The following is a 26,936-nucleotide window of genomic DNA, read 5'->3' as shown; positions in this document are numbered from 1 at the left end:
AGGCCGCTGAGGCATCCCTCCCTCATTCAGTGCCACAGTCCAGCTGGGCTAGGGGGCTCCAGTTCTGAGGTGGTGGCTGGGGCAGGGGGGCACAACTGTGCAAAGGCCCTGAGGCCTGCAGTTGGGCTGCTGAGAACTCAGTGAAGCCCAAGCAAAGGCAGGACGGAGTGGATGCTGCAGGCAGGTGCCAGGCGGGAAGGGGGAACCGGCCAGTACGCGAGGGGCGGGGAGGCAGTGAGACCCAGGAGGCTGGGTGGGGTGGCAGAGCGGGGTCATGGGCAACCATGGGGCACACACCCAAGCAAGGGAGGAGGCGGTGCTGTGCACGCTGTCCTGCAGCTTCCTCCCTGACAAGGTCCTGGCACCCCTGCTTGGACTTCTCTGGGTGTGAGGCGGCCCTGGGGAGGTCCTGGGCCCCACTCTCCTGGCTGCAGGGCCAGCGCCCATTTTGCCAGGGGGCTTCCTCCCCTCCACTGTCCCCATGTCCCCCTCACAGAAGACAGGGTCCCCTCAGGTTCACCGTGTGCTGTACTCTCCAGGCAAAGCACAGTGCCCGGGCCACCTGAGCACGTCTGCACCCGTGAGCTGAGGGGGCTACTACCCACTTGGAGGAACCGGGGCGGGCAGGCACCCCACATGCCCCCTCAGGCATCACCATGCTTTCCTCGTCTCACCAGAGTAACCCCATCACTTGTGTGCATGCCACAGCCCTTACTCCCCATTATGGGGAGACAAGAGGGCAGAAGTGAGGCCAGGGCGCAGCTGGCCCAAGCCCACACCTGGTCAGGCTTCTCAGTGAGGATGTGGTCGCCATGGCCATTTCAGGGACACCGCACCACAGGTCAAGTACGGTCCGCCCAGGACCGGGCTGGGGCCTGTGGCCGTGCCCGCAAAGGCCTTCTCAGCTTGGCAGGTGACCGCTGCCCAGCCGGCACCAGAGCCACTGTGCTTTGCGGAGCCCTAAGTGTGCAGGGGAGGGCGGGGCTCAGCTGTGGTGCACGGCTGCAGCGGGAGGCGGGGGGCGCTCCCCTCCAGGCCACGTGTTCTGAGCACCCGAGTAACAGAGGCCAACCAGCACCTGGATCTCTTCTCTTGGGCCAGCAGAACAGTTATATGGAAACACCCAAAGCCACTTTCCCAAGAAGTGCCCAACTGCTAGCTAATGGTTCTCAGTGTTTGCATGCAGTGACCCCAGGGGGAGGACGGCAGATTCCATTTGGGAACAGCCAGCTGGGCCTGCACAGGGCGCGCTGACAACCCACCTGCCCCCTGGCCAGGGCCCAGGACCTGCCTCTCCGCTCCCAGGCCCCACCAGCGGGGAGGGGCAGTGACTGAATGTCGACAAGAGCCTGCTCTGCCCATGACCAGGCTGGACCCTCGGGCTTGCTTCTGATTCAGCTCAACTTAACACCCGACATTTACCTAATCAGCTGTCATCTTTTCTTTCTTAAGAGCTTATTGAAAGGTTCTATTTTAACAACTGTACCCATTTATGTTTTGGGAACAACTGGGTTGTTTCCTTTTAATACTGGGAACAGCAGGACCGAAGGTGAATGGCACGAACAGTGTTGGCTGTGTCCCCAGGCAGTGTAGAGAATGGCAGGTTTTGGAAAACCAACCAGGAAACCAGGACGCCCCTGTAGGGTGTGCCGTGGCGGATTCCACACAGACCAGGTGGGCAGTGTGGTCCCAGGCCCAGCAGCAGACCCCTGCAGGGACACCCAGGCAGGACTCTCCTCGTGGGCCAGGCATGAGCACCCACACGGCCTGGGCCGGAGGGTGTGTCCCCCTGTACCCCTCACGGCTATCCGCCCTGCCCCCCGTGGGCCCTGCCCCGTCTGCCCGGGGAGGGCATGGGAAGGGTCTTTACCAGGTCCCAGTCTATGGTGCGGAAGAACGCGTGAGACTTGATATCAGAAAATCCAGTCTGGGGCCGGCAGCCGAGCCGCTCTTTGGGGTCCTAGGGTCAGAGTTCAGATAAGCACAGGTCAGCAGGGAGCAGAGCAGCCCCGACTCAGCCCTGCTCAGGAGGGAGCCGCCTGCCCCCCTCCATGCCTTCAAGGGCTTTGGCGGGCTGCACTGGCAGTCTCCCCCGGTGATGGCCAGACGCCCTCCCTGAGATCTTCCCCATGATGTTGGGCGTCTCCCCTCCATTTCTCAACATGTTTCAGCAGGCACGGCTGAAACCGGGTGCTTCCTAGACCGAGCTTGGCTGGGGCAGACCCACGCCGTGCCTGCCGCCCAGAAGGCTGCCTGTGGGGAAGGAGCCCAGGCCACTGCTCGGTGCCACGAGCTTACCTTGTTTAAAAACCCTTTCAAGACGTGTGAGGCTTTGACGGAGAGGAAGCGGGGTATCCGGATGGGCTTCTCCAGGATGACTGCAAGGACGGGCGGTGAGGGCCCCACGCCAGGGGGTCTCCCGGGGCCGCTCTGAGCAGGGCTGCGGGCTGCTTTTGGCGCCCTGGCCCCCCTTCCTCCACCCAGCAGGCCTCCTGCCCTCGGGGACCCTCGTGCTCCCACGTGCCCACGACCATGAGCGCGCCAGCAGCGGCCCACGCACACGGGCGCCACGGGGACGACCAATTCCAGGCAGGTGCCCCTGCCTCTCGGTGGCAAGAAGCCCTGGCGAGGGTGGGGAGTGCTGGGCGATGCCGTGCTTGGGGAGGTCAGGGCAGATTCTCCCCCCCACCCCCCAGGCCCTGCGACCAGCTCTCTGCCTCCCTGGGAGCCTGTCTGCGAGGGCGGGGCTGCCTGGGGGGATGAGCAGGCACAGCTGGGCTATGGGGACCCTCCCTTCTGCGGCTCTGATGGGGAGCCCATGAGGCAGGAGGCACCCACACACCTTGGAAAAGGTAGTCCTCGGTGTTCATGTCAGGGTTGTCGGTGATGATGTCGAAGGGGGAGCGGCCAGCCATCATCTCGAACATCAGGACGCCCAACGCCCACCAGTCCACACTGAACCCTGGGGGCACAGAGCCTGTCACACTGGCTGGCGGCCACGTGCGCCCTCACAGGACAAGCCTGTCGCTGGGCTGTTACAACCTGTCCGGCCAAGGGGGCAGTAGCACGCGGCCATCTGCATTTCTAACCAGCGCCGGGGCCCGGCATGCCCAGCTTCTCCCCCTGCCCGCCATCCCCCGACTGCCTATGGCCCTGGAGGCGGTGCCCTCTGTTTGCACACCAAGGCCATGAACCCTCCACCTGCGGGGGTTCACCCGACTTGAATTCTGCCTGTGGCACCTTCACCCACAGAGCCAACGTCTGGGGCAGCTGCCCTGTCCCTCTCGCCTTTCGTCCATCTAAGCTGAAAAGACACTTTCTCTGAAAGCAAAATACTGCATTTCTTCTGTATTCAAGGTTCTGGGCTTTCCGTGCCAGGGCCGGTCCGCCTCCCCTCGTACAGGACCCGACGCGGGCTGGCTCTTGACCCTGTTCAGGTCCGCCCTCTGCTGCCTGTCCTTTCTCCTCTGACCGAGGAGGCTTCAATCAGCAGGCGCCCAGTTATCCAGAAGGACAAGTGACCTGTCCCCACTACTCCCCTTTCTTAATGGCAAAGATGTTGAAAAATTTGATGGTACTTTTGTGACACGCGCCACTGAGAACACCGAGACAAAAATGTGCGGCGTGTGCATATGCACACGTGGGCACACACTCTCTCTGACCCGTTTCCTCTCCCGCAGCAGGAAGGCAGGCCACTGTGCGCATGCTCAAGGGCTGCCAGGCGGCCCGGCTATGGGGCTGTCCGCCTCCGGGTCCTTTCCCTCCCAGCCCCGAGGGCTCCTTGACAAGGGCAACCCCGTCCAATGTCCTCCCCCAGGGGACGTCTGAATGGGTACATGGGACAACATACAGGGGCTGCTGAGGCCACAGGGTACCACAGGCCAGGAATGAATCAAGCAATGTGCATTTTAGGGGCAGTTTTGTCACTAAGGCCACCTCCCTGGCAGCCGGCCTGGGTCCTGGAACCTTCAGCTGGATCCCCAGCACCAGCCCACTCTGCTGCCGTGTCCCCAGGAGAAACTCCAGGGGCCAGGGCCGCACTCGTCCAGCTGGTGTGTGTGGGCCCCGCTGCAGCCCCCTGCTGGCTCACCATACTCCTCCCCCCGCAGGATTTCTGGGGCGATGTAATTCGGGGTTCCGCAGAAAGTGCTCGTCGTGTCACCAGGGCCCAGGCCTTCCTGTGGGGACAAAGTCAGCTACCAGCGGGGAGGAGAACCTCCAGATCAGCCCCAGCACTGGGGGACCAGCGAGGACGGGCATCGGGGGGTGCCGGGCAGCTCGCCTTGCACATGCCGTAGTCCGTGAGCTTGATGTGGCCGTCCGCATCCAACAGGACGTTGTCCAGCTTCAGGTCCCGGTAGATGATGCCCCTCTCGTGTAGGAAGTTGAGAGCGATACAGATCTCAGCAGCATAGAACCTGGGGGCGGGGACATCCTGCCATCAGAGAGAAGGTGGGTGGGAGCCTGGGTGAAGGGCCCGAGCAGGAGGTGCACTGCTGGCCCCGGTGTCCCCACACGGACAAGGGCACGGGGCCAACAGGAGACACGGTGCTCAACATCCTGGTCACCACAGCTACAAGATGCCACCTCACACCCACTAGGGTGGGTGGCCACTATCTGAAAACCCCAAACAGAAAACAAATGTTGGCGAGGACCTGGAGAAATGGGGGCCGAGGTGCACTGCTGGCAGGAATGTGAAAGGGGACAGCACGGAGGGTCCTCAGAAAATCAAACACAGAACTACCACGTGACCTGCAGCCCACCCCACCCCCGGGTGCCCCCGGGACTGAAGCAGGGCCTCAGGGACCTGCGCCCACAGCAGCACGCATCACACAACCAAGAGGTGGGAGCGACCCACGGGTCCACGGACAGATGGCTGTGAGCCACATGTGGTCCGTCTGCACAGGGGGTGTGACCCAGCCTGAGAAAGGAGGGGTGCTCCACCCGGCTGCAGCGTGGGGGCACCCTCAGGACACAGGGCAGGGGGCCAGGCACAGAAGGACAACCTGTGCGACCCAGTCACAGGCCGTCCCCAGGGGAGTCACACCCAAAGAGACAGAGGACAAGGGGGCCGGCTGGGGGCTGCTGGGGACAGAGGGTCAGTGTGGGGAGATGGAAAGTTCCAGAGCCAGGCGGTGGGGACGCTGCACAACTGGGAACGAGCTGGATGCCCAGGCTGTGCACCTGACGACGGCCCCAGTGGTCAATTCTGTTCTGTGTATTTTGCCACAATTTAGAAAAGAAACACTGTGTGGGGAGTGAGCTGTTCCTGATTTATTACCTGCTTTTCCCCAGAAAGGACCTAGGGTGACTCACAAAACTGCATGGAATTTTTTTAAGTGAGGAAATGAGGAAAAGGGAAAACTATGGAAAACAGGAAAGCATGAAGAGTGGAGATGACCACCCTCCACTCAGCGAGGTCCCGGGGCTGCAGAGAAGGAAGGGTGGGCATCCCTGGGAGTCACTTAGAGAACAGCAACTTCCTCGAGGCGAGCAGACCCGTTTTGTGTCCTGGTATCACTGGGACAGGGGATGTGGGCCAGCCTACCACTGACTGGACTTGCTCCCCTGTTGTTCACGATGGGGATGGCACGGGCCGCTGCGCACGCACACTCCCTGCAACCCCCACCGCGCCCACCTGGCGTGCTCCTCCGGAAGCTTCCTCTGTCTCTGCATGTGGAACATGAGGTCCCCGCCGTTGACGTACTCTATGACCAGGAATAACCTAGTGGGGGAGAGGGCGACAGAGGCTGGGTCCAGGGTGGGGGCCCTGCCCGCACTCCCTGGGAACAGAGTCACTCCTGTAGCCACTGGGCCCCCGCCGGCATGCCACTGCCCGCCCAAGGGGACAGAGAGAGGCGACCATGTCGCCTGCTCCCTCCCAGGGCCGCTAGGGAGAGCAGCCCAGGGCACAAAGGGAGGCTGAGGCCAAGGTCAGGTCCTATACCCAGGTCGTCCAGCACCATCCTGGGGACACCTGGAGACCTGCCCACTGGCGGGTGTGCTCAGTTCTGACCTGATATAGCAAAAATGGGAGGGAAACGGGCCACTGCATCCACGCCTCACTCCACTCTGCAGTTATTTGCTCACAGGGGTGGGGAGGGCTCTGTGCACAGGTGACCAGGTGACCGGGAAGGCCTCCCCAGGGAACAGAGGTGGGGCGGGGGGCGCCACAGGACTGCCCCAGAAGCCAAGGGGACCAGGAGGGCAGGTGCCTAGGCAGGGCGACGGGCCCGCACAGACCCCCGGAGGAGCCAAGGAAGCCCCGTCACCAGGTGAGAGCACGGGCGGCGGGGACTGCGGTGGGGGCAGTGAGGGGCCGAGGCCGAGTGGCAGGCCCCGAGGGGGGCAGCGTAAGCACTGATCCGGCCGAGGTGAGTGTGAGCTTCAGGATGGGGGTCGCGGAGGGGCTGGGCCGGGCGATCCTATGGCTTAAAGACCGGCTGGGAGATGTCACCTGCATGAGCACCAGGCCCCTCAAGTCTCCGGACAATTCACCACGTGGTTTTCTCTTCCTCACACTTAATAAGATACCATTTTCAAGGTTAAATTCACACATGCAATTTTCCAAAAATACTCCGTTGAGGGCAGCTCACAGGTTTTTAGGTCAACAGGTCCTCTGGGGCGTTTCCAGCTCTGCTGTGCCCGTGTGGGGAGGGGGCAGGTCTGTCAGCACCTCCCAGCCTCTGGGCTGGCATCAGACTCACAAACCCTGTGCCGGCGCCAGCCGGGGGGGCAGAGGTCCCCAACCCAGGCTGGCGAATAAGCTGCACAGCACCCACGGGGCTCCACCTGCGGTCAGACTATAAGCTGCTCCCAAATGCGCAGAAACGGAAGTTAGAGCCACTGGCTGGCAAGCTGTTTCTGTGCAAATGGGCACACAGCCAGCCTTGGTGGCCCGTGGCCATGGCCGGACAACCCAGGTAATTTGCCGATCGAGGATCTCACTTAATCTGCAATGTCAACCAGATGAGGTGCAGCGGCACTTTTCTTCCTAGAGCAGCTGATACCGAAGGACTTCTTCTGTACAGACGAATCTCAGTGCCACTCTGACATTTGTTCCGAGCCACGAGGTGCTGACGCACTAACAGTGACGCTCGCGTGACTCAGAAGATCCGATGCTGTGACAAAATGCAACGCCCATGGCTGAGCCGTAGGAGCTCGTGGGCGCCTCCCGCGTGGCGGTTCCATATTCTTCCGTCCTGGGGCCCCGCCGCCTCCGGCAGCCGGACCGGGCCGAGTCTCACGTGCAGGAGATGGCCTCACCTGGAGTGGCGCGCCCCTCCACCCGCAGCCCCCGGGCCACAGGGGCAGCAACCTGCCAGGAGGCTGGGGGCCTCGCCAGGAAGGGGAAGAAGCAACTCCTGGGGTCAAGACAGATTGTTTCCTCAAGACTTAATGAAACGTGGGAAAACCAGTGGACAAGGACTCGTTAATACCAGAGAGAGGGGCAGAACCAGGCAAACAACCCCACGGACCAGGGGCCAGAGAGGGAAGCAGGACTGAGGAGCAGAGGTCAGTCCCTGCCGTGGCCCCACTCCCACCCATGGATGGGCACCTGGGAGACAGGGTCCCTCTGACGGACCTGAGAGCTTCAGGGTCGGGGAGGCAGGCCTGTGAACCTGCACAGGAAGCTCAGACCCTCGCAAGAAACGGGCAGAGCTGCTTGGCACGGACAGTCGGGCACGGCCCTCTGCACGACCCTGTGGGACGAACGCCCAGCCCTGCGCCTGGGCTTGCAGGGAACCTGATGGCACGGGGTCTGTGTGCTGAGACGGTGCCACACACCAGGAGCTGTCATGTCTGCCCACCCCCAATATGTGTAGATAAAGTTTTATTAACACCGTCACTGTCTGTACTGTCTGTACTGTCTATGGCTGCTGAGGCGCCACCATGAGGGGCTCCATTGGTAGATGTGGGGCACCATTCTAAGCACGTCTGTGTAATAGCATTTCACCTGTTAACCTTGAGGTATGTTCTGGCATTTTCCGTACTGTACAGATGGGGAAATGGAGGTGCAGAGAGACGGTAACTTCCCCAGGACCATAGCTCCTGTCTGGTCAGATCTGACACCGAAGGCTTGGGGGAATCCAGAACCCATGTCTGGAAGCCCCATGCGCAGGTGCTGTCTCCGCGGCACAGGGGTGAGCGTCCCCCAGCAGAGCTGCCTGGCAGCAGGAGATGGGGGTGGATCGGAGGTGGGAGGAAGACAGTGGGTGCCCAGGCACAGGCGGCAGGACCAGAGAGGGAGGCTGCACCCCTACAGCTCTATTTGAGCACAGGGCACCATCTTTACCGAGCGGAGCAGACACCGGGCCCGGCTGGGAAGGCTCTGCCGGAGCTGTGGGGCAGCCAGGTGCTGTCCAGAGGGCAGGAGGCGGCGGCCCAGCCAGGTGCCCCTCAGCAGCTGTGGCCCACTGGTGCGCAAAGACAGTGTGTTTGCCCCACCCCGACGCAGGACAAAGTGAGGCCCAGAACCTAAATGGCTGGGAGTCACCATTCACCTGGTAAGGACGGCACCTCCCTGGCCAGGGCTCCTTCAAGAGTTAGTGGTTCCAGGAGCTCCGGATGGAGACTAAGCAGACCAGGCTTTTGAGCGTCCCATTTGTCAGGAGAACAAAGGCTGAAATGGCTGCCCCCGCCCCGCTCTGCTGTGCATGACGCCTGCTCTTTCTATTCTGGGCCCAAATCAGATCAAGACTATAACAAACTCCTTGTGCTTTGAAAGCACAGAGACCCACTTCTCAGGGAGGAAGGCACCTGCCCCCTCTAGGTGTGTATGGGGACTCCGCCCATGCTCATGGCCGACTCGGCCTGTCCTGTCCTTGCTCGGCAGCTACCATGTCCCCTAGAGCCCCTCCATCACCCCCACAGCCCCCCGGGAGGCACTCTGCCAACCTCAACCTGACCCTGGCTCTCTCGCCTGCCTCCCACCACGGCTACTGTCACCACCTGACCTCTTGCCGACGGCTCTTGCTCCCTGGCCACAGCCACCACCACCCGCTGGGCACGTGCTCACCTGCAGATCCTGAGGCCCTGTGGCTCTCTGCGTCCAGACCTCCGCGTCACCCAGCAGCTGCCCGCCCGGTTGTCCTGGCCAGTCGTGCCGCACTTCTGGGCACCAGGTGACACATGCATCCTCCGCTCTGCTCTGAGCCCTCCCTACCCGCGCCCAGCGGGTCCACCCCATGCCCTGACCCCAGCTGCCCCATTCTCCCTGGTGGACCGTCACCTTGCTGAGAATCCTGCCGTGGCCTCAGTCTCCCCAAGCCTAAGCGCCTGCTTTAGGACGCCCCACATCTTCAAGGCCCTTCCCTGGCACACTGCCTCCTCTGGGCCGCATCCCCTCTCAGGCCTGCTGTGAGGCCCTCGGGCCAAGGTCTGTCTCTCCAGGGCCGGCATCAGCCTCCACGCCTCCGAGGCCAGGCTGCAGTCTCCCCAGGGCTGCAGCTTACAAGATGACACAAACAGCTGTGCTGTCTCAGTGGCATCTGACATCCAGAAGCTACTCTGAACCAAGAGCTTGCGGCACGAGCCGACACACAGCACGAGGCGCAGCCACAAGCAGGCAAGGACGTAGCAGCTTTGTTCTTTTAGAGTAAGGGTGCGTGCCACGGGCACACAGACGCAGGATGGAAGCTGGGCACTGTTAAGAGGGCTCTTTGAGAAGAGCAAGTTAGCTGTAAATATCATTTGCTCATCTGTGACCTGAGATCATGCTGAAGTGAGAAAAACAACTCCCACCTGCAATTTAAGCCAGGACTGGGGGCTAAACACGGTCAGTTCATACAACCTGTAGGTCACCCGCTCCTGTAACAGCTTAAACTGAAATGCTTTCCCAGGTCCGGCCACGACGATCTGGCCTTTTGTCCCGAAAAGATGGGCTGTCTGTGCAGACATGAAGTATGGCTTTTCCATAACACAGATATTTATTTTGTATGAAAAACACCACTTGTTTCATGTATTTGTACACATGTGGTGACATGAATGGTGAACATACAACCCGGGGATTCTGTGGAGCCGGCCAGTGAGCACAGAACATGTGACCAGAATGGGCAGTACTACTTTAGGGGAGGGAAAAAAGAAATCCTATTTTCTCCCCATTCAGAGACCCCCTTCCAGGTGCCGAGCTCGCACCTGAAAGGCCTTTCATTTAGTGGATTTCTGCACGCGGCTGCAGGGCACACAGGGCTCAGCTCCGGAGCTGAGAGCGGCTCGTGATGGCCCTGGGCCCCCAGCGAGCCCTGTGCCTGGAAGAACCGAACAGCCAGGGGGAATCCTCACAAAACCTGCGACTCCCCGCAGAGGCCGGGGCAGAGCCATGGGGTCTCGGGGGCTGTGTCACGACACAGTGGCAGGTCGGGAAGTGGTGGGCACTGTGCCAGCAGCCACCCGTGTCAAATCGAGGCAGCTGCTGGCTCTCGTTCCCCGCTGGGGCCCAGACATACGGCTACCTGCAGGTCACCTGTTTGAGGACACAGGCCGGCAAGGGGCAAGGCCTCTCCAGCCAGCCTTGCCGTCTACATTTTCACATCTTACATCCTCATCCAGCAGTGACTGGGAGGTATGTTTCTGCTGCCGAGAGGAGGGGCTGGAGTTTGACCAGGTGCGGCTCCAGCGCCTCCAGGGCCTACATGGCACCTGTCAGGAAAAGCCATCTGGCCGCCCTTCTGCGCTATCTGTTTCTACAGGGTGTTTCATTGCCTCTGAGGACTTCCCTGTTCTGGTACACCCGACTGGCGGCGACACAGATGCGGCCGGCTGGTGGTGCCGCCGACCCCCACAGCAGCCTCCCGGCTGGTTCACCCCATGTGTGCATCATTCCCTCCCACTCTGCCCACAGGTGGACTTTGACTCGCCTTTGAGCTGGCCGAACATCTCACTGGCCCCTCATAAATTAGTCACTAAGATCTGATGCATGTTTACTTTACATTTGCACCAAGGACACGACTGGCTCTTAAAAAATATGATCCTTTAAACACCAAGACTGCCTATGAGGTGCCAGGTATGAACCAGATGCTCAGAGTACAAAACACTGGCACAGCCCTGGCTCTACACAGTTTGTGCCCAGTGGGGGAGACGGGCACAAACGTATAAATCCGGGGTCGTGGCATGTGAAAGACACCCAAGAAAGCAGCCTGTCCCGACTGACCGAGTTTCAGGTGCTTCTAGAAGTCACTGGCAGGTTCTGTAGCATCAGAGCAAAGAAACTAGATGTGCATTTTACTCCTGGGACGCGACGTTTCCATCATGAATATTGAATGCTGTCGTGAGTCTAAACGTCAGCTTGAGAAGCAGCCCAGTGCATGGTTTCTTTGCAGGAACACGGAAATACCTCCCCTGTGAATTCTTTTTAAGTTCTAACTTAAAACTCACACGCACCTGGGAACGTGTGACCGATTCCCAGGGACATGATGCAGAAAGGTGGGGCTTAGGCGATGGCGGGGGCTGAGGCTCACATGTGACCTTGTGTGTGCACGTTCAACAAGGTCACTCAGCAGCCGAAACAACACTTGGGACTCAGCCTTTAGGACAGACGGCCGTGGTCAGGGCTAAACAGAGGCACAGAGAAGGTGCCCATCATACAGCCGGGGGAATCCCGAGCGCCGCACTTCTCCAGTGGGCTCAGGGCAGGAGGGAAGGTGAGTGTGGCAGAAACGGACAGAGCACCACCACCAGGGTGGGGCTGCTCACAGTGGCCCTGTGCACATGCCTGGGAGCCTGGACTGTACCCCAGAAGCATTTGGGAGAGTGTTCAGAGGAGCTTTGAGGCAGAGGAAAGACACTTCAGAGCCGTGTTTTTGAAATACAGCTTAGTTTCAGAGTGGGGGATCTGATGGCCTGTGGAGCCTAACAGACTAGATGCCCCGTGGAGGCTGTGGCCGGGTTTAGGCAGAGAGAAAGGGAGTGATCAGGGAGGGGCACCCACAGGTTTGGGAGAAGGGCCAGTTAATCCCAGTGACATACAGGTGGGAACAGGCCAGATCAAAGTGGTGGGTGATGCACTGTGACCTTCAGCCCAGTGCTAAGCAAGGGTTCACACGGCAGGGCTGAGGCCCCGTCCTTAGAAGGGTCTGCCTGCCAAGACTGCCCTTCGCTGGAGTCTAAAACATGAATGGTAAGCAGCTCCCTACGTTGATATAAAACTTCCCCTAAATGATCAGAGCAGCTCAGTGTATAAACTGTGCATAAACAGTATGGTGTATGCTAAACACCTGCTTTCTTTTCTCTCTGGGAGTCTGCAAGTTCAGTACGTGCCAGGTAGACGATGCCCGACTGCCCAGCCCTCAGAAAGCACTCTGAGTTGTCTGGACGCCCAGCCGGAGGCACGGAGCTGGTCCTGTGCGAGCCTGCAGGAGATTCCTGAAGCTCGAGCGCGGCTTCCTCCTGACCTCGCCCTCAGCCTTGACCCTTTGCCGATTTTGCTTTGCATCACCCAGGAAGAGACCCTGTGCTGACTCGGCACAGAAACCCGCCTCCTGTCTGCAGTGGCGTCCCAGCAGCTGGCCCAGTGCCTGTGCTCATGGAATGCTTTCAATAAGCATTCTGCAATAATTAAACAAGTTCAGGTGTATGAAATTTACTCAATACACCACCAGCCAATGAGCACAACAAAGCTGGTCTGATGAACCAAAAGGCCCCTCCACGCTTACAACCAGGAGGACACTGCAGGCGGCAGGGGACACCCCGAGCCGACTCAGCTCCCACAGCTCGAATCAGAAATCAGCAGAGTCCCAGCAACACCCTCTTTTTCTTACCGACTCGTTGTCTGGAAACAAGAGTGTAAGCCGACCAGGAAAGGGTTGCTGGATGCCTGCTCAAACACGTGCTTCTCAGTCTGAACCCAGTCGATATCCTGGAATAGAAACCGGGGTGTGTGAGCGAGCCCCCTGAACACCCTCCACAGGCATCCTGCAGAAGGGGACCAAGAGCTGACTCGCCTCTGCCCGCAGGAAGACAGTGCAGAGGGGAAAGGGAACACCCACTAGGAAATGCGGCCCCACCATCACCTCTCATTCGTTGCCCCTCCACCACCCACTACCGTCACCATCTGTCACCACCCCCACCACCCTCACCAGCAGCAGGCTGGCCTTTGGGCTATAGGATCTCCATGCTCGGCCTCGTGTCCTCCCCACAGTAAGTGTGAGAGCTTGGGATCATCATCTCCGCTTAGGACGTGAGGACAGGGAGGGTGAGGGTTAAGCAGAGTCCCTCTGCCCTGGGCCCAACACCTGTCTCCTGAGCAAAGCTCCTGCCCCAGGGCCTTCTCCCTCCCGGTCCCAGGTGCACCTGGGGAAGGGCTGCAAAGCCAAGCTGACGTCAGAATTGAGATGCTTCTGCACCTGTGGTTCTGTTCCAACCTCGGGAGCCTGGCGGGATGAGGCCCCCACACACTCCCAGGTCAACCCTCTCACCCCGGGGTGGGAAAGGGAAAGGGGTGTGTCAGAAGTGGTGCTGCCTCCCCCAAATTCTGGAAGTGAACCAGCAAATTCTCAGGAAGCCTCCTTCAGTGGGCCAAAGACCGTGCAGAGTTTGTCCTCCTGGGGCGCCGTCCTCAGCACCCCCACCCAGGACACCCTGTGGGTGCAAGAGCATCAGACCCATGTGTCCCTGCCCAAACTCCTGGCCTTTCTTCTCCAGACCTGTGCACATGAGGGCTGCCTGCATCGTGCACAGCAGAGCAGGCCTGACACACAGCTCTTGACCAGAGCAGCCATCTGTCCCCAAAGACATCCAGTCGCTTAGGTGCTCAGGCCAACGACTCTGGTAGGCTGCAGAGCACCCCTGCCCCCCACCAGAGGAGCCAAGCCGCCGGAGCGCTCACAGGACCACAGCAGCCCCCTTCCTCCCCGCTACACTCCAAAGGCCAACCTGACAGCCACAGGGCCCAGGGGCACATCCTTCCTGGGGCACTGTCCAGCCCACAGAGCCGCTATCGCCTGGTGCACGGCCACGGGACCCCAGTGCTGCGCACCACAGGCCCACTCTTTGTCACATTCTTCCCGAGGGACCTCCCCAAAGCCCCACATATGCACGCTGGCCCGCAGTGGATGATGTGCAGAGACCAGGATGACACAGAGCAGTAATTCTCCTGACTGCCTCGCCAGAGCTCCACGAACTGATCTCACACGTTCATTAACCTTCTGGCCACCTGGGGTGCTAGGATGGGGCCTGGAACCACCTGAGCAGCTGTGAGGACACGAGCAGGGCACCTCACCCCTCAGAGCCTCAGTTTCCTCACTTGTGAGGCACAGACACCACCACTCAGGGCTGGGGGGGTCAGGCAGGTACTGCCCACTGCAGAAACGCCCCCCAGTGGAAGCGCAGGTAAAAACTCCAGTTCAGCCCCAGCGCTGCTCTGAAACAATGAGCCTGGGCCAGCAGAGGGCATGGGGCCACTCCTGGGATCCCCTGGCTCCATGCCACCAAGTCGCCCCACATGCTAACAGCAGCTTATCAGTTACAGCATTACTGCTGTCTGTGTATCAGACTTTTCTCTGCTTCTAAGAGACAAAACCTGCACTCAGGTGGGAAAGACAACGACCAAAAGGATAGGAAGCCAAGAAGCCCGCGGGAAGCGCTCACCACCATGAGTCAGTAGGGGGCGCAAGTCAGACCACAACGAGACGCAGCTTCAGACCCACTGGGGCAGGAACGATCCTGAACCAGGAAACGGCCCTGGAAAGGATGCACGGAGATCAGGGCCGGCGAGCGCTGCTGCGGGGCAGGCGGACGGTGCAGCTGCTGAGCAGCAAGGCGGTTCCCCATAAAACAACGGCCCTGGGACCGGAGCAACGAAAACAGACTAAGACACCTGTATGTGAATGTTCAGAGCAGCGTTGGTCACAACAGCCAAAAGGGGGAGAAACCCAAATCTCCATCAGCAGACAAACAGGTAGACCAGACGTGGTTCAGTCCCAGGTGGAATGTCAGCCACGGAAAGGAACCAAATTCCGATATACGCAGTGGATGAACCCTGAAAACATGCAGAGTGAAGAAGCCGGACACAAGAGGCCACACGTGTCATGACCCCATTTACATGAGGCATGCAGACCAGGAAGTCCTCAGACGGAAGGCAGACAAATGGGGGGCGGGGGGCGCTCGCAGAGGGGGCTTCCTCCAAGACCAAAACATCCTGCTCCAGGACAGAGGTGACCGGCGCGAATGCCACGGAAACACGTTCTTGAACGTGGTTAAAGTGACACATCGCATCATTGGCATTTTACTTCCATTGAAATAAAAGAGCACCCAAAGGCTGACACAGTTATTATTCCATAGCAATCATTAGGAACATGAAATGGCAGGAGAACCTGGTACAGACCAAAATCCCTCAAACACCAGAAAGAGGGCTGAGTGAAACTGAAATCACCAAACTTCCTGATAAAGATTTCAAAATTAAAATCATTACCATGCTCATGGAGCTACAGAAAAATATTCAAGGCCAAAGGGAGGACTTTAAGACAGAGAAACTTTGAAAAATACACTATCAGAAATGAAGCATACAATGGAGGGATTTAAAAGCAGATTAGATGAAGTGGAGGAGACAGTAAATGAAATAGAAATTACAGAAGAGGAATACAAAGAAGCCGAGGCACAGAGAGAAAAATGACCTCTTGGAATGAAACTATATTGAGATAACTATGTGACCAATCCAAACAGAACAATATTCACATTATAGGAGAACCAGAAGAAAAAGAGAGAGAAAAAGGGATAGAAAGTGTCTTTGAGGAAATAATTGTGGAAAACTTCCCCTATCTGGGGAAGGAAAGAGTCTCTCAGGCCATGGAGGTGCACAGATCTCACAACACATGAGACCCAAGGAGGACAACACCAAGACATATAATAATTAAAATAGCAAATATCAATGACAAGGACAGAGTATTAAAAGCAGCCAGAGAGAGAAAAAAGATAACCTACAACAGAAAACCCATTGGGCTATCGTCAGACTTCTCAGCTGAAACTTTACAGGCCAGAAGGGAGTGGCATGACATATTTATTGATTTATTGATTTTTATTTTCTATCATTAATGTACAATTCCATAAACATTATGGTTACTAGACTCCCCCTATTATCAAGTCCCCAACACATACCCCATTACAATCACAGCCCATTAGCCAAGTAGATGCTATAGAATCACTACTCGTCTTCTCTGTGTTGTACTGCCTTCTCCGTGTATCCCCCACTACATTATATGTACTAATCATGATGACCCTATTTCCCCCTTATCCCTCCCCTCCCACCCATCCTCCCCAGTCCCTTTCCCTTTGGTAACTGTTAGTCCATTCTTGGGTTCTGTGAGTCTGCTGCTGTTTTGTTCCTTCAGTTTTTGCTTTGTTCTTATACTCCACAGATGAGTAAAATCATTTGGTACTTGTCTTTCTCCGCCTGGCTTATTTCACTGACCACAATACCCTCTAGCTCCATCCACGTTGTTGCAAATGGTAGGATTTGTTTTCTTCTTATGGCTGAATAGTATTCCATTGTGTATATGTACCACCTCTTCTTTATCCATTCATCTACTGATGGACACTTAGGTTGCTTCCATTTCTTGGCTATTGTAAATAGTGCTGCAATAAACATAGGGGTGTATATGGCTTTTTCAAACTGGGCTGCTGCATTTGTAGGGTAAATTCCTAGGAGTGGAATTTCTGGGTCAAATGGTATTTCTATTTTGAGTTTTTTGAGGAACCTCCATGCTGCTTTCCACAATGGTTGAAGTACTTTACATTCCCACCAGCAGTGTAGGAGGGTTCCCCATTCTCCACACCTCACCAACATTTGTTGTAGTTTCTCCTTTAGATGCTGGCCATCCTAACTGTTGTGAGGTGATATCTCATTGTGGTTTAAAATTGCATTTCTCTGACGATTAGGGACGTGGAGCATCTTTTCATATGCCCGTTGGCCATCTGAATATCTTCTTTGGAGAAATGTCTGTTTAGCTCCTCTGCCCATTTTTCAATTGGCTTATTTGCTTTTTGCTTGTTGAGCTGTGTGAGCTCTTTATTCAATTTGGATGTCAACCCCTTAACATAATTTATGAATATATTCTCCCATACTGTAGGATGCCTTTTTGTTCTACTGATGGTGTCCTTTGCTGTACAGAAGCTTTTTAGTTTGATATAGACCTAACTGTTCATTTTTGCTTTTGCTTCCCTTGCCCGGGGAGGTATGTTCATGAAGAAGTTGCTCATGTTTATATCCAAGAGAGTTTTGCCTATGTTTTTTCTAAGAGTTTATGGTTTCATGACTTACATTCAGGTCTTCCATCCATTTTCAGTTTATGTTGGTGTATGGGGATAGACAATAATCCAGTTTCATTCTCTTACATGTAGCTGCCAGTTTTGCCAACATCAGCTGTTCAAGAGGCTGTCATTTCCCCATTGTATATCCATGGCTCCATTATCGTATATTAATTGACCATATATGCTTGGGTTTATATCTGGGCTGTCTAGTCTGTTCCATTGGTCTATGGGTCTGTTCTTGTGCCAGTACCAAATTGTCTTGATTACCATGGCTTTGTAGTAGAGCTTGAAGTCAGGGAGCGTAATTCCCCTGCTTTATTCTTCCTTCTCAGAATTGCTTTGGCGATTCGGGGTCTTTTGTGCTTCCATATGAATCTTAGAACTATTTTCCCTAGTTCATTGAAGAATGCTGTTAGTATTTTGATAGGGATTGCATTGAATCTGTAGATTGCTTTAGGCAGGATGGTGGCCATTTTGACAATATTAATTCTTCCTATCCATGAGCATGGGATGTGTTTCCATTTATTGGTATCTTTTTAAATTTCTCTCATGAGTGTCTTGTAGTTTTCAGTGTATAGGTCTTTCACTTCCTTGGTTAGGTTTATTCCTAGGTATTTTATTCCTTTTGATGCAATTGTGAATGGAATTGTTTTCCTGATTTCTCTTTCTGCTAGTTCATTGTTAGTGTATAGGAATACAACACATTTCTGTGTATTAATTTTGTATCCCACAACTTTGCTTAATTCAGATATTAGATCTAGTAGTTTTGGAGTGGATTCTTTAGGGTTTTTTATATACAGTATCATGTCATCTGCAAACAGGGACAGTTTGACTTCTTCCTTACAAATTTGGATGCCTTTTATTTCTTTGTGTTGTCTGATTGCCGTGGCTAGGACCTCCAGTACTATGTTGAATAAAAGTGGGGAGAGTGGGCATCCTTGTCTTGTTCCCGATCTTAGAGGAAAACTTTCAGCTTCTCACTGTTAAGTATACTGTTGGCTGTGGGTTTGTCATATATGGCCTTTATTATGTTGAGGTACTTGCCCTCTATACCCATTTTGTTGAGAGATTTTATCATAAATGGACGTTGAATTTTTCAAATGCTTTTTCAGCGTCCATGGAGATGATCATGTGGTTTTTGTCCTTTTTGTTGATGTGGTGGATGATGTTGATGGGTTTTTGAATGTTGTACCATCCTTGCATCCCTGAGATGAATTCCACTTGATCATGATGGATGATCTTTTTGATGTATTTTTGAATTTGGTTTGCTAATATATTGTTGAGTATTTTTGTATCTATGTTCATCAGGGATATTGGTCAGTAATTTTCTTTTTTTGTGGTGTCTTTGCCTGGTTTTGGTATTAGAGTGATTAATGTTGGCCTCATAGAAAGAGTTTGGGAGTATTCCCTCCTCTTCTACTTTTTGGAAAACTTTAAGGAGGATGGTTATTAGGTCTTCACTAAATGTTTGACAAAATTCAGCAGTGAAACCATCTGGTCCAGGCATTTTCTTGTTGGGTAGTTTTTTGATTACCAATTCGATTTCCTTGCTGGTAATTGGTCTGTTCAGATTTTGTGTTTCTTCCTTGGTCAGCCTTGAAAGGCTGTATTTTTCTACAAAGCTGTCCATTTCTTCTAGGTTATCCAGTTTGTTATGACATAATTTTTCATAATATCTTCTCATAATTCTTTGTATTTCTGTGGTGTCCGTAGTGATTCTTCCTTTTTCATTTCTGATTCTGTTTATGTGTGTAGACTCTCTTTTTTTATTGATAAGTCTGGGTAGGGGTTTTTCTATTTTGTTTACTTTCTCAAAGAACCAGCTCTTGCTTTCACTGATTCTTTCTACTGTTTTATTCCTCTCAATTTTATTTATTTCTGCTCTAATCTTTATTATGTCCTGCCTTCTACACTTTGGGCCTCATTTGTTCTTCTTTTTCTAGTTTCATTAATTGTGAGTTTAGACTGTTCATATGGGATTTTTGTTCTTTCCTGAGGTAGGCCTGTATTGCAATATACTTCCCTCTTAGCATGGCCTTTACTGCAACCAACAGATTTTGCGGTGTTGAATTATTGTTGTCATTTGTCTCCATATACTGCCTGATCTCTGTATTTCTTTGGTCATTGATCCACTGGTTACTTAGGAGCATGTTGTGAAGCCTCCATGTGTTTGTGGGATTTTCTGTTTTCTTTCTGTATTTTATTTCTAAATTCATACCTTTGTGATCTGAGAAGCTGGTTGGTACAATTTCAGTCTTCTTATTTTCTGTCTGGTTGATCTGTCTTTGGAGTAAGTGGTGTGTCAAGTTTCCTAAATGAATGCATTGCAGTCTATTTCCCCCTTTAATTCTGTTAGTATTTGTTTCACATATGTAGGTGATCCTGTGTTGGGTGCATAGATATTTATAGTAGTTATATCCTCTTGTTGGATTGACCCCTTTATTATTATGTAATGTTCTTCTTTGTCTCGTTACTTTCTTTGTTTTGAAGTCTCGTTTGTCTGATACAAGTACTGCAACTCCTGTTTTTTTCTCCATTAGTTGCATGAAATCTTTTTCCATCCCTTTTACTTTCAGTCTGTGTATCTCTTTGGGTTTGAAGTGAGTTTCTTGTAGGCAGTGTATAGACGGGTCTTGTTTTTTATCCATTCAGTGACTCTATGTCTTTTGATTGATGCATTCAGACCATTTACATTTAGGGTGATTATCAATAGGTATGTACTTACTGCCACTGCAGGCTTTACGTTCATTGTTACCAAAGGTTCAAGGGCAATTCCCTTACTATCTAACAGTCTAATTTAACTCACTTCGTATGCTATTACAAACACAACCTAAAGGTTCTCCCCCCCCCTTTTTTCTTCTTCCTCCATTCTTTATATGTTAGGTATCATATTCTGTACTCTTTGTCTATCCCTTCATTGACTTTGCAGGTAGTTGATTTGATTTTGCATCTGCTTAGTAATTAATTGTTCTACTTTGCTGTAGTTTTATTTCCCCTGGTGACATGAATTTAGCCTTAGGAATACTTCCATCTATACCATTCCCTCCAAAATGCAATGTAGAGATTGTTTGTTGGAGGTAAATTCTCTCAGCTTTTGCTTATCTGAAAATTGTTTAATCCCACCTTCAAATTTAAACGATAACCTTGCGGGTAGAGTAATCTCGGTTCAAGGCTCTTCTGCTTCATGGCATTAAATGTATCATTCCACTCCCTCTGGCCTGTAAGATTCCTGGTGAGAAATCTGATGATAGCCTGATGGGTTTTCCTTTGTATGTTGTCTTTTTTCTCTCTCTAACTGCTTTTAAAAGTCTGTCTTTATCATTGATTTTTGCCATTTTAATTATTATGTCTTGATGTTGTCTTCCTTGGGTCCCTTGTGTTGGGGGATCTGTGCACCTCCATGGCCTGAGAGACTGTCTCCTTCCCCAGACTGGGGAAGTTTTCAGCAACTACCTCCTCAAAGACACTTTCTATCCCTTTTTCTCTCTCTTCTTCTTCTGGTTCCCCTATAATGTGAATATTGTTCCGTTTGGATTGGTCACACACTTCTCTCAATATTCTTTCATTCTTAGAGATCCTTTTTTCTCTCTGTGCCTCAGCTTCTTTGTATTCCTCTTCTCTAACTTGTGTTCCATTGACCGTTACTTCTACGACATCTAATCTGCTTTTAAATCCCTCCATTGTATGTTTCATTTCAGATATGGAATTTCTTAATGATTGAATCTCCGTCTTAAATTCGTCCCTGAGTTCTTGAATATTTTTCGGTACCTCCATGAGCATGTTTATGATTTTTATTTTAAACTCTCTTTCAGGAAGATTGGTGAGTTCAGTTTCATTGGCCCTTTTACTGGGGTTTGTGAGATTTTGGTCTGAACCAGGTTCTTTTGATGTTTCATAGTTTTATGGGGTGCCCTTTAGTGCCCAGACGCTCTAGTCTCTGGTGCTGCTCAGCCCCTAGAATGAGGTTGGGGGTCGTAGGGGAGCGGAGCTGGTGCCTGGGGCGGGGAGTAAAGAGCTGTTTCCTGATTCCCCACTGCAGTGTCTGTCTCTGGTGTCAGAGCCAGTGGGCTGAGCACCCAGGTGTGAGCCTCTGTGCTGTGCGTCTCTAGCTGTTGTGGGCGGGGCCTCCCTCTGGCTGACACCAGCACAGTGACTGCTTGTTTGTGAGCTGGTGCCGGCAGGCCAGGAGGAAGGCGCAGCAGGCTGCGTGTCACAGTAGGGCCCTTGGAGCTGAGTAGCCAGCCACGGGGATGGAGTGCCTCAAAGTTCCCAACCTGCTGGGCAGAGCATGCCCAGACCACCTTGTCCAGCTCTCCCTTCTCCTGTGCAGCAAGCTCCGTGCAAACCCCGCCCCTCCAGCAGCCCTCTTGCTGCCAGGAAGCCTCTCAGACCGCCCGTCTTTCCTTTGTCCGAGAGCAGCTGGATGTGGATCCCCGTCCTCCACAAACAGCTGGAATCCCAGTCTCTCAGGCACTCCTCCTGTCCCAGCTCCCCAGCCCCACCAGCCTCCAGGGCACCACACAGTGTAGGTCTGTGCTCCAAAGCAGACCTCCAGGGCTGGGTGTTCAGCAGTCGTAGGCCCCACCCCACCCCCGCTCCATTTCTCTTCCTCCTGCCGGTGAGCTGGGGCGGGGGAAGGGCTCGGGTCCCGCCGGATCAAGGCTTTGGTTTGTTACCCTGTTTCGTGAGGTCTGCTCTGTTCATGAGGTCTGTATGCAGTCTCGTGCAGCCTTCTTTCCTGTTGCTCTTTTAGAGCTAGTTGTATTAACTATATTTCCACACTATATGTGGTTTTGGGAGGAATTCTCTGTCTCACCTCTCATGCCACCATCTTGAATCCTGCTGGAATGATGTATTTAATGCAATGAAACAGAAGGGCCTCGAACCAAGAATACTCTACCTGGCAAGATTATCACTTAAATTTGAAGCAGAGAGTGAATAATTTCCATATAAGCAAAATTTGAGGGCATTTACCTCCCACAAACTATCTCTACAGTGTATTTTGGAGGGAGTGCTCCTAAGGCTAAAGAGTGTCATCAGAGAAAATAAAACCACAGTAAAGGACATAGAACAGTTAATTAATAAGGAAATGCAAAATTAAGTCAACTACTCACAAAGTCAGTCAAGGGATACACAAAGAGTACAGAATATGACACCTAATATATAAACAGTGGAATAGGAAGAAAAAGAAGGGAGGAAAACATAAAAAGAACCTTTAGTTTGTGTTTGAAATCGAGTAATAAGTGAGTTAAATTAGACTGTTAGATAGTAAAGAAGATGCCCTTGAACCTTTGATAACCACAAATCTAAAGCCGACAATGGCAATAAGTACATATCTATTGATAATCACCTAAATGTAAATGGTCTGAATGCACCAAACAAAAGACACAGAATTACAGAATGAATAAAAAACAAGACCCATCTATATGCTGCCTACAAGAGAGACACTTCAAATCCAAAGACATACACAGACTAAAAGTGAAGGGATGGAAAAAGATATTTCATGCAAATAATAGGGAGAAAAAAGCAGGAGTTGCAGTACTTGGACAAAATAGACTTCAAAACAAAGAAAGTCACAAGAGACAAAGAAGGACATTACATAATGATAAAGGGCTCAGTCCAACAAGAGAATATAACCATTATAAATATCTATGCACCCAACATAGGAGCACCTACATATATGAAACAAATACTAACAGAATTAAAGGGAGATTTAGAATGCAATGCATTCATTCTAGGAGACTTCAACACACCACTCACCCCAAAGGACAGATCAACCAGACAGAAAATAATTAAGGACACAGAGGCACTGAACAACACATTAGAACAGATGGACCTAACAGACATCTACAGAACTCTCCACCCAAAAGGAGGAGGACACACATTCTTCTCAAGTGCACATGGAACATTTTCCAGAAAAGTTCACATACTAGGACACAAAAGAGCCTCAGTAAATTCAGAAGGATTGAAATTGTACCAACCAGCTTCTCAGACCACAAAGGTATAAAACTAGAAACAAATTATGGAAACAAAACAAAAATGCTTACAAACACATGGAGGCTTAACAACATGCTCCTAAATAATCAATGGATCAATGACTAAAGAAAAACAGAAATCAAGGAATATATGGAGACAAATAAACAACTCAACACTGTAAACTCTGTGGGACACAGCAAAGGCTGTGCTAAGAGGGAAGGAGACTGCAATACAGGCCCACCTCAGGAGAGAAGAACAATCCCAAATGAACTGTCTAAACTCACAATTAATGAAACCAGAAAAAGGATAAATGAGGCCCAAAGTCAGTAGTAGGAGGGACATAATAAAGATCAGAGCAGAAATAAATAAAATTGAGAAGAATAAAACAATAGAATCAATGAAACAGAAGCTGGCTCCTTGAGAAAATAGACTAACACACATAAAAAGATTCGGAAATGAAAAAGGAAAAATCACTATGGACATCACAGAAATACAAAGAATTATTAGAGAATACTATGAAAAATTACATGCTAACAAACTGGATAACCTAGAAGAAACGGACAACTTTCTAGAAAAATAAAACCTTCCAAGACTGACCCAGGAAGAAACAGAAAATCTGAGTAGACCAATAACCAGCAAGGAAACTGACTTGGTAATCAAAAAATTACCTAAGAACAAAATGCCTGGACCAGATGGCTTCACCACTGAATTTTATCAAACACTTAGAGAAGACCTAATACCCATCCTCCTTAAAGTTTTCCAAAATGTAGAAGAGAAGGGAATACTTCCTAACTCATTCCATGAGGCCAGCATCACTCTAATACCAATACCAAAACCAGGCAAAGACACCACAAAAAAAGAAAATTACAGACCAATATCCCTGATGAACATAGATGCAAAAATTCTCAGCAAAATATTAGCAAACCAAATTCAAAAATACATCAAAAAGATCATTCATCATGACCAAGTAGGATTTATTCCAGGGATGCAAGGATGGTACAATATCAAAAAATCCATCAACATTATACATCACATCAACAAAAAGGAAAAAAATCACATGATCATCTCCATAGATGCTGAAAAAGCATTTGACAAAATTCATCATCCATTCATGATATAAAAACTCTCAACAAAATGGGTATCAAGGGTGAGTACCTCAACATGATAAAGGCCATACATGATAAACCCACAGCCAACATCATACTGAACAGCGAGAAGCTGAAAGCTTTTCCTCTGAGATCGGGAACTAGACAGGGATGCCCACTCTCCCCACTGTTATTCAACATAGTACTGGAGGTCCCAGCCACGGCAATCAGACAACACAAAGAAATACAAGGAATCCAGATTGGTAAAGAAGAAGTTAAACTGTCACTGTTTGCAGATGACATTAGGTTGTACGTAAAAAACCCTAAAGAATCCACTCCAAAACTACTAAAATAACTGACTTCGGCAAAGTTGCAATATGCGAAATTAATACACAGAAATCTGTGGCATTCCTATACACTAAATATGAACTAGAAAAGAGAGAAATCAGGAAAAAAATTCCATTTACAATAGCATCAAAAAGAATAAAGGTCCTAGGAATCAAGCTAAGTAAGGAGGTGAAAGACCTATACTCTGAAAACTACAAGACACTCATGAGAGAAATTTAAAAAGATACCAATAAATGGAAACACATCCCATGCTCATGGGTAGGACGAATTAATATTGTCAAAATGGCCATCCTGTCTAAAGCAATCTACTGATTCAATGCAATCCCTATCAAAATACCAACAGCATTCTTCAAGGAACTAGAACAAATAGTTCTAAATTTCATATGGAAGCACAAAATACCCTGAACACTCAAAGCAATTGTGAGAAGGAAGAATAAAGCTGGGGGCATTACACTCCCCAACTTCAAGCTCTACTACAAAGCCACAGTAATCAAGACAATTTGGTACTGGCACAAGAACAGAGCCACAGACCAATGGAACAGAATAGAGAGCCCTGATATAAACCCAAACATATACGGTCAATTAATATATGATAAATGATTCATGGACATACTTTGGGGAAATGACAGCCTCTTCAACAACTGGTGTTAGCAAAACTGGACAGCTACATGTAAGAGAATGAAACTGGATTATTGTCTAACCCCATACACAAAAGTAAACTGGAAATAGATCAAAGACCTGAATATAAATCATGAAACCATAAAACTCTCAGAAGAAAACATAGGCAAAAATCTCTTGGACATAAACATGAGCAACTTTTTCCTGAACACATCTCCTCGGGCAAGAGAAACAAAAGCAAAAATGAACAAATGGGACTACATCAAACTAAAAAGCTTCTGTACAGCAAAGGACCATCAGTAGAACAAAAAGGCATCCTACAGTATGGGAGAATATATCTGTAAATGACAGATTCGATAAGGGGTTAACATCCAAAATATATAAAGAACTCACACGCCTCAACACCAAAAAACAAATAACCCGATTAAAAAATGGGCAGAGGAGCTGAACAGACACTTCTCCAAAGAAATTCAGATGGCCAGCAGACACATGAAAAGATGCTCCACATCGCTAATTATCAGGGAAATGCAAATTAAAAGCACAGTGAGATACCACCTCACACCAGTTAGGATGGCCAACACCCAAAAGACAAGAAACAACAAATGCTGGTGAGATGCAGAGAAAGGGGAACCCTCCTGCACTGCTGGTGGGAATGTAAATTAGTTCAACCACTGTGAAAAGCAGTATGGAGGTTTTCCTTAAAAAAACTAAAAAATAGAAACACCATTTGACCCAGGAATTCCACTCCCAGGAATTTACCCAAAGAAAACAAGATCCCAGATTCAAAAAGACATATGCACCCCTGTTTATTGCAGCACTATTTACAATAGCCAACAAATGGAAGCAACCTAAGTGTCCATCAGTAGATGACTGGATAAAGAAGAGGTGGTACATATACACAATGGAATATTATTCATCCATAAATAAGAAACAAATCCTACCATTTGCAACAACATGGATGGAGCTAGAGGGTATTATGCTCAGTGAAATAAGCCAGGCAGAGAAAGACAAGTACCAAAGGATTTCCCTCATTTGTGGAGCATAATAAAAAAGCAAAACTGAAGGAACAAAACAGCAGCAGACTCAGACTCCAGGAAGGGACTAGTGGTTACCAAAGGGGAGGGGTGGTGGAGGGCGAGTGGGGAGGGAGGGAGAAAGGGATCGGGGGGTATTCCGATTGGCACACATGGTGTGGGGGAGCCACGAGGAAGGCAAGCAGTGACTCTGTGGCATCTTACTATGCTGATGGACAGTGACTGCAATGGGGTGTTTGGCGGGGACTCAATAATATGGGTGAATGTTGCAACCACAAAGTTGCTCATGTGGAACGTTTACAACATTGTATATCAATAATACCTTAATAAAAAATGAAATAAAATAAGTAAATAAATAAAAGAGCGCCAGAAGCCAGAAGGCAGGTGCCAGCCAGGGGCCTGGGCCCACCTCGTCGTCGTGCACCAGCTCCTTCTTCACCACCTTCATGGCGTAAACCTGGTCGTTCTTCTTCAGCCGCACCAGGAGGACCTTGGCGTAGCTCCCACGCCCGATGACCCTGATCAGGTCGAAGTCCTGCAGCCCGAGCCCCTGAGATATTTTGATTCCGTCCATCCCGTCAATGACTGGCTTGAGGTCCTGGGAGGGGACAAGGTCCGGAGACTTACGTGC

At 51.3% G+C, this 26,936-nt stretch overlaps 1 protein-coding gene across 6 annotated transcripts in view; it reads right to left on the bottom strand.

The window, feature by feature from the left end:
- The window catches only part of PRKCZ (protein kinase C zeta), a 103,505-nt gene that overhangs the window by 2,112 nt on the left and 74,457 nt on the right, over positions 1-26,936 (bottom strand). For all 6 annotated transcript variants that reach the window (XM_057499620.1, XM_036882634.2, XM_057499619.1 and 3 more), the window contains 8 exons: positions 26,715-26,903; positions 12,759-12,856; positions 5,639-5,725; positions 4,283-4,418; positions 4,091-4,178; positions 2,843-2,962; positions 2,299-2,378; positions 1,871-1,960 (listed from right to left, as the gene is read on the bottom strand). In XM_057499620.1, coding sequence (XP_057355603.1) covers positions 1,871-1,960; positions 2,299-2,378; positions 2,843-2,962; positions 4,091-4,178; positions 4,283-4,418; positions 5,639-5,725; positions 12,759-12,856; positions 26,715-26,903 — 888 coding nt within the window. The remainder of the gene's footprint in view (positions 1-1,870; positions 1,961-2,298; positions 2,379-2,842; positions 2,963-4,090; positions 4,179-4,282; positions 4,419-5,638; positions 5,726-12,758; positions 12,857-26,714; positions 26,904-26,936) is intronic.

The sequence above is a fragment of the Manis pentadactyla genome, chromosome 4 (genome assembly GCF_030020395.1).
Source record: "Manis pentadactyla isolate mManPen7 chromosome 4, mManPen7.hap1, whole genome shotgun sequence".
Classification (NCBI taxonomy): domain Eukaryota; kingdom Metazoa; phylum Chordata; class Mammalia; order Pholidota; family Manidae; genus Manis; species Manis pentadactyla.
The sequence above is the reverse complement of the archived record's forward strand: the minus strand, read 5'-3'. Positions and strand labels throughout refer to the sequence as shown.